This window comes from Candoia aspera, chromosome 8, assembly GCF_035149785.1.
Source record: "Candoia aspera isolate rCanAsp1 chromosome 8, rCanAsp1.hap2, whole genome shotgun sequence".
In the NCBI taxonomy this organism is placed as follows: domain Eukaryota; kingdom Metazoa; phylum Chordata; class Lepidosauria; order Squamata; family Boidae; genus Candoia; species Candoia aspera.
Genome location: NC_086160.1, coordinates 3,860,422 through 3,868,027, shown reverse-complemented (window position 1 = coordinate 3,868,027; position 7,606 = coordinate 3,860,422). Strand labels below are relative to the sequence as shown.

The 7,606-nt window shown below is 44.9% G+C and overlaps 1 protein-coding gene across 1 annotated transcript; it reads right to left on the bottom strand.

Annotated features, from left to right (window-relative positions):
• Positions 1-685: 685 nt before the first annotated feature.
• CLRN2 (clarin 2) lies at positions 686-6,861 on the bottom strand. Its single transcript, XM_063310539.1, has 3 exons — positions 6,595-6,861; positions 2,935-3,114; positions 686-1,066 (listed from the first exon to the last, which is right to left on the bottom strand). The coding sequence occupies exons 1-3, from the start codon at positions 6,845-6,847 to the stop codon at positions 801-803; spliced, it is 699 nt and encodes a 232-aa protein (XP_063166609.1). The 5' UTR covers positions 6,848-6,861; the 3' UTR covers positions 686-800.
• Between the last annotated feature and the right edge of the window lie 745 nt (positions 6,862-7,606).

The following is a 7,606-nucleotide window of genomic DNA, read 5'->3' as shown; positions in this document are numbered from 1 at the left end:
GCCAAGAGCAACATGTCTGGTTATGAATTAGCAGACTTCGAATACAACCATGAAAAGCTTCACGGGACAGGATGAAAAGTTCTATCTTAGTTCCTTATCCTTTTCTATCTTAGTTCTTTACCCTTAAAGAAACAGTGATGCAGTCAAATCTATTTATTTATTTAATTTTTATCCCACGTTTATTATTTTGATAAATAACTCAAGGCAGTGAACATACCTAATGCACCTTCCTCCTCCTCTTTTCCCCCCAACAACCACCCTGTGAGGTGAGTTGGGCTGGGGGAGAGGGACTGGCCGAAGGTCACCCAGCCGGCTTTCGTGCCTAAGGTGGGACTAGAACTCTCCGTCTCCTGGTTCCTAGCCTGGAGCCTTAACCACTAGACCAAACTGGCCATCTCACCCCCTTAGCTTCTGAGGTACAAAACAAAGGCTAATGATGACTTTTTCCTGAATATACTGGCGAAGATATCCGTTTTCCAGTGCACAATGTTGGGGCAAAGGTAAACTGCCTCCTTTGGTGGTTGGAAGACCTATGGATGAGACCTTACAACCAGCAGGAGAAGGTGGAGTGCTCTTTAAACTTTGAACACTGTGAGGGAGACACAATCCTCTTCCAGAGAATGGACATAGCACAGCTGGCTGTCCATGGATCTCAGCTTTTGCTGAAATAACCCTGTTTGTGGTGCTGATGTTCCCCCTTCCAGGCCCAGAGGCCCTACTTGATGTCAGTGTCTTTGACATACTGCAGATGATCAACAGATCATGGAAGTCCAGAAGAGGGCAAACGGCAAACCAACAGTTTAGTACATGATGTCTTCTGCTGTAACATTTGCTGCTTCTGTCTTCGTTTTCGGAGTCGGGAAGTGAACTGCGCTGAGGGCAACTATCCCCAGATTCAGCCCGTGGATGGTCGCGCTTGCTACACAAAGCCAGAAAGAAGGCATATACTCTTCTTCCAGGATAAGAAAATGGAAGCCATTTTCCCGAAAATTGGCAATTCTTTCTGTAAGCCGATGCAGTTTGACAGCTGCCACGAAAGCGGCCACGGCCAGCGTGGTACATCCTCCTAGAAATAAACGTGAAATAAGTCATTCATGCACGTGCCCTACAAAGCAGCGGATTCTCATTTCTAAGCTGATCCTGGTCTCCTCTTGCCAGCGGGGCACAACCTTTGGGTAGCCAAAGGCCGAAGCCCCAGAGACCAGGACGCTGATGCAGAGCGAAGGAGGCCACCCCGTTGCGTGAGCAGGGCTGGGTTTTCCATTTCCTTCCCGGGGCTTTGGAGAAGTTTGAGGGCTTCCTGGAACCATCCGTTCTGAGCTGAGGGGGCTCAGCGGGCACAAGTGTCTCTGGAGCCAGATGCTCATTTTGCTTGTAATGCACAAGGATCCTTGCAAATTTCTCCAGCGGCACAATGGTTTGACTCCAAAATCACGTGAAACTCACAGGCGTTATCCCACTGGGGAGACCCAGACTGCCCTGTTGCACATCAGCTGCAGGTACTGAGATGCAAGCTGCTTCTACTTTTCGTTACGTCTCTGAAAGTGCCACGTGGGCTTCAGGGCTGAAGTTTTGCTTCTACTTGCCTATTTACCCCTTGCATAAACAGAAGCAAATTAAAGCCCAGGTCAACCATACAGAAATCTCAGGGCTGGAAAAACATCCATGGCAAACCCCTTCCACGCAACACTAAGAAAACTGCATGGAGCTGGGTTTCTGGATAGCAGGAAGGGACGTTGCCAAGCTTGGCTGGTCCTCCCAAAGCTATGTGGAGCTCGGTCTGGTTAGGACTCAGGTGGGAAACCACCAGAAACTGCAAGTTGTGGATTCCATTGAAAATTAAAATACTGTATATAATAGAAAAAGGTTTACCAGATGGAAGATTGAAGAAACTTAAAAAAAAATAATTTTAATTAAAATACATATTTTTAAGTTACTGCTGTGGTCAAGGAAACAACAGGGACTTACATATCCACATAGCCATCAGAAGTTAAGCATGCCTCGAGAAGGTCTTTCCCTTTTTACATACATATTAGAGGATTGGTTAGTGGATTTCATAATTTCAGAGGGCAAATGTAATCAAATTATTTTCCATTCATCATAAATACTTTAGTATGTCATAACTATTGAAGCTTGCAGGTATCCACTTCAAATTGCACTCTGGAAACTGATGTTATCTTGTGAATTGCATCACGTGGGTTTTACTGGAGTGAGATTCAGCGCCACACAGATCAAACACTTGGTTTGCAGTTATTTTTCAGCAGTTCATATTTTTCTTTCACTTTATTATCCTTTTCACATCACCCAAGCCTGCCAGCCATTTACAATGAAAGCCCCAAAATGTGTAAAAACAGGTTTATACTCACACTTAAAAAATGTAAACTCAAATTTCTTTTAAATTCGTGCTCAGCTTGTAAACGTATAGCCATCAACGAGAGAAGTTTCTAGGGGACCTTTGCTACAGTTGTTAGCCAAAGCTACGCATCATTAAATTCTCCAGTCCAAATTCCAGCAACATTTTTATTAGGCCAGTTTGGGGAATTAGAACAAAAAATTACAAAAAAAATTGGCAAATTTTCAAATTTCCAGATGCGTAATCTATTGCAAAAACAGGCCGGAAAGGGTGGGATGGGGGAAAAGTGGGTGGCTGAAATTCACCCTCAAATCATGAAATCGGCGTGGTTCGGAAGGGAGTCCACAGAGCGTGGTCAAAAAAGTCAAGATGTCGGCAACAATGGTGCGACTGACGCACATAAAAAGCAGGCAGAGCCTCAATTGCATTGTTGTGGCCCCAACCTGACTTTTCTGACCAGGCCCTGAGGACATCCTCGATGGTTAGAATCTGTGGACTGTGGAAGGAGCCTGACAACCCTTCTATTAGACCTTCCCAGAACTTCAGGATTATTGGTGTGAAGAAAGAGGAGTTCACCTTACCTGCAAGCAAGTTCCACAAAGCTATTCCTGCCGGTCCGTGAATAGCCCGAAAAGGAACTTTCAGGAGGTTTAAGATGCAGAATCCACAGCTAACCAGGGCAAAGGAAAATGCTAACGACAAGAAGAGGATAATCATCACATGGAGAGTTGTGTTCACCTTTTTCACCAGGTGTGGAAACACTGGCAAGGAGGAAAAAAACCCAGAGTCCAGCTAGATAGAGGAGGTAAACAAATCCCATACACAAAGAAAATCACAGTAAGAAAATGGGGCAGGGAGTCTCAGATGCCACGAAGTTTTTCCATTTGGATTCATTGCAGATTTTTATTACTTTCGCCTGCTAAAGGTATGCACACAGCCACCCACATTTGGCATGGGGGAACCCAACTCTAAACTGAATTGTGCAAAAGATCTGGTGACATTAAGAGAGTTGTGTGGGTGACTGAGCACAATCTATTTTGCCACATTGCGTGGCTCGTTCAGCTTTGGACTGCCTCGGCAAAGGGCACAGAACTCCGTGGATGAGTGGTGTCTGCAGGCAGGAGGTCAAAGAAGTCAAGATGGTGGCCACAAGCATGACACTGAAGCCCCGCTACTTTTTTTACGTGCATCCTTGAACTGCAGACCTCCAGCTATTCTTTCCCCATCTCAATAGCCCACGGAAAGGGGTGCTTAAGGCTTGCACGGAGCCGCAACTGGGGGGGGCAACCGGGGCATGTGCCCCAGGCACCGCGCTGGTGGGGCGCCAAAATAAGCGCTGGGGGGGCACCAAAATGAGTGCTGGGGGGGCACCAAAATGGGCGCGGAATCCATGTTTGCCCCAGGTGACACAGACCCTAGTTGCGGCCCTGGGCTTGCATGTAGCAAAGAATGAGCTTGAATGGGACTCAGCAGAAAAAAATGAGGTTTGGGGAATCTGTTTGTGGTGATGTTGAATCCGAGGAAGGAAAGGCTCCCAGAAGAGAACCAGAGCATCACAGTTCTTCAAAGATGCTTCTTCTCATTTCTGACTTCCCTCCAAGGCCGGGGCTGACAATGTCACACTATCAGGCTGCCCTCGGGTGGTGGCAGAATCCAGGGCAAAAATTATTCTAACACTGGTGCAGCTGAGAAAGACTTAAGCCTGCTTAGTTTTAGTTTTCCTTTTTCAAGATTTACAAGATCAGGGGAACTTGGGATGTAGTTGTAATTACAGTTTTTGCTTGCTGTGTGTGTGTGGGCATGCATGCTTTTTCTTCTTGTTTAAACTTTTGCTTTGCTTTGCTTTTGTGTATAGTAAACGGTTTATCGTTATTTTATATGATTCTATGCATACCTGTTTGAAAATGGATCAATAAAAGTATTTGGTTTGGGGGGGGGAAAATGCCGGTGAAAGTGAGGAAAGGGAGGGAGGGCCACAGATTCACTGGCCTGATCTTTCTCTTTTCATGGCAGAGGAGGAGACCCACAATTCAGCAAGTGTGTGGTTTTTAACATGTGCAGCCAGCTGCACTTGGGTGATCCTTCAATGCCCTTAGGGGCAGAAAAATTTCTTTTCTTTACAACAGGTACCTCGAATCTCCTGGCTGCTGCATGCTTAACTTCAAACAACAAATCCCTTTTTACTCTGCTCAAAGTCCAGGGAGGTGGCGCAGTTAATCAACAATACAGCTTCTGCCTTGATTATCATCTTCCAGGCCTTGAAAAGCTGTTTGCTTCCAGAGCACGAGTCAAAAAAGATACCACTAAACTAATGTAATGTCCTAATTCTGTAGCTTTCAGAAAAACCCAACAATCAGTACAATTCTTCATGCCAATTCAGGAGTCAATAGCAGGTGTGAAGTCGACTCTAGATCAGTGTTCCTCAACTTTGGCAACTTCAAGCTGTGTGGACTTCAACTCCCAGAATTCCCCAGCCAGCCATGGGGGTTATTTGAGATGGGGGACCATACAAATTGACTAAATAAATAAATAAGTGTTCTGGGAGCGAGTTCAAGAAAGGGGCTTGGGGGTGTGTCAAAGAGGTATTCCCCCATCTACATAATTTCTGCAAAATCATTAACCAATTAACCTAGGGGACAGTAAAGGATTACAGTCTTTCAAATATCTTGGCTGCCATCCAGTGGCAGTGCAGATTTGTGCAGTTGTGGCATAAATGTTGTATGCTGAGGCCAAGTCTTTACAGGTCGCTTCAGAATGAAACAACAACAACAACAACAACAATAATAATAATTTATATGCTGCCTGACACCCAGCAACTCTGGGCAGTTAAAAAGAATTAATATTCATTTTAATACTGCCCAGAATTTAATTCACAGAATATTTTAAAAAGAATATTCTGCAAGGGGAGCCATGGAGGAACCTCAGCTTTCCTGGGAAGAGGATTCCTTCTGAGCAAGCACAAAAGCAGAACCCTTTCGATTACAATTTTAATTGGGAGCCTTCAGCCAGAGAGATGTTATTCAATTTCAGGTCTTTGCACCAAGAAAGAAAAAGGAAGTGGTGATGGATTCTGCCACCTTGCTCCATCCAAGCAAAAACCAAGCCCAGGAGCCAGACGGAAGAGGGAGGTCCCACAGCAGACCTGCCAGGCAGAGTGTCGACCCTGGACTGTGTCTCCTCGAAGTTGGATCTAGAAACACCTCCAGGCTCCCAACCAGATTATGGAAGAGACAGAAGGCAACCTCAGATAGACACCATCTCACCAGACATCTATCCTTTTATTTATCCTTCTCCCCCAGAAGGTTTATTCACTCCACTTCTCTGCTGAGGGCTTGTTAAAAAAAAGCAGAGCCAGGCTCTACTGAGCAATGCTGATTTTTCTGGAGCTTTGGCGTATATTCTGTCATTTTAATCAAGTTGGTGGTTATTTCTGTTCCTCTTGCATTTTTGTATTTTATGCATCCCTCCAAGCCCAAACTGCACTTTCCTGAGCACGCAAGAAAACTGCTAATAAAGATAGGAAGACAATCAAAGCAAAAGTGAACTTCTGAATTAGTCCTACGTCATGAAACAGAGAAGCTTTTTTGGCCTGGTGTGGAAGGAAGAGGGCTATGGAAGATTTGGCGTTGGCCGTAACAGAGAGGATTGCCAAAACTCACCTCTTCCTCAACAATCCTAGTTGCATTACTTTTCTGTTCTCTGGGTGAAGATAATAATTTTAAGTATGGTGCTGCTACCAGATCTGGGCTGCAAATATTTGGACCACCACTAGACGGCACCAAAGATACATGTTTTTTGTATTTCTTGGTTGCCCTCTAGTGGTCCCTTTGCTTAGTCAACAGAGCAGTGTTTCTCAACCTTGGCAACTTTAAGATGGGTGGACTTCAATTCCCAGAATTTGGAATTCTGGGAGTGGAAGTCCACCCATCTTCAAGTTGCCAAGGTTGAGAAACACTGCCATAGAGCAAGTGAATTAGTGCTCCCCTCTGTGATAAGATGCATGGCTTTCCACCTTATCAGCCCCCAGAGCTGCAGCTCTGGGTTCCATTGTTCAACCCCTACATTTTCCATGTTGAAAAACAGAATTCCCTTTTCAATCCAGATGTCAGAAGAAGAGAACTTCCGGTAAACTTAACTCCAGGGGCAACTCATGAGCTGAATAGTCAATCATAATTAAAGAACCTCGCTGGAACCTCACTCATTTGCAAATGCAGGAAAAATGAAACAAAAGAGGTACTCACTTTTGAATTGGGAAGGGCGCCCCCCGAGTCCACACTGTCGCATTTTGCGGCCCCCAAAGAGCCCGTAGTAAATCTCCCCCATGAACTTGACTAACTCGGGGTCTGTGGCGTTGACCAGCTCAGCTCCAGTTTTGCAAAGGATTTTCCCAGTCATCCATTTCTGGGTCCCCATGGCCACGAGGATCAAGATGAAGGAAGCGAAGCTCAGTACGGCGCTGATGGAAAAGAAAGTCTTTTGAAAACAGCTGGGCATCCCTAACAGCTTCCAGGAATCCTATCATGAGGCCTACCCATGAAGTCTCTTTCCAATCCACGGATTAAAGCATGCTTTTAAAAAAAAAAAAGTACTTCCCGAAGACGATTTTTTAATCTGCAATAAGCCACCAAGTGAACCAACGGGAGCCTCGTAATTGTGCAGGAAGATGGTGCTGTTGTTAAGAGGGCAACCCGAGATCTATTACATGACTAACGTTTCATTGAAAGGCTCAAATTCTTCCCAGGTTTTAAATATTCAAATGACATCCAGGTCTGACCTGGAAGGTATTTATTTAGCTGCAAAGTCTGCTTCAAAATCTTTACTGGACAAAGGAAGATGAATTTATTGGGTTTTGGGGGCCCCAAACAGTTGTCGCCTGGAGTTTCTCTTCCCTAAATGTCATCGCTGCCATCTTGCTCAAACGATACTCTGCTTTCCTCCAAGACGGTTAACCGAAATGGATAAATAATATTTCCAGATGAACGGGCACAGTTCTCTGCATATGAAAGAAGATGCAAATTGGTTGCAGCTTGGAGAAACACGTGCTTTTCTTGCAACATCCACTGGAAACTCAAACACCATCTGGGAGAGAATGCAAAAGGACCTCACGAGGCATCTCTCTCTTTTGGCAGTTGCAAATATTTGCTTAATGGCCGCTGATTTTTTATTTATTTTTTGGATGGCTGATGGGAGCATCTGCGCTCATTTAGCGGGAGAAAGAAGAAAACAATCTGGCAATACGTAGGTAAAAATATG

Bases quoted from the DNA above. Each gene is read 5' to 3' on its own strand.
- CLRN2 (XM_063310539.1), bottom strand. From the start codon at position 6,847: ATGCCCAGCTGTTTTCAAAAGACTTTCTTTTCCATCAGCGCCGTACTG. The intron at 3,115-6,594 runs GTGAGTACCTCT...CCTCCTTGCCAG, and splicing joins GCGCCCTTCCCAATTCAAAA to TGTTTCCACACCTGGTGAAA. The intron at 1,067-2,934 runs GTAAGGTGAACT...GTTTATTTCTAG, and splicing joins TTTGTGGAACTTGCTTGCAG to GAGGATGTACCACGCTGGCC.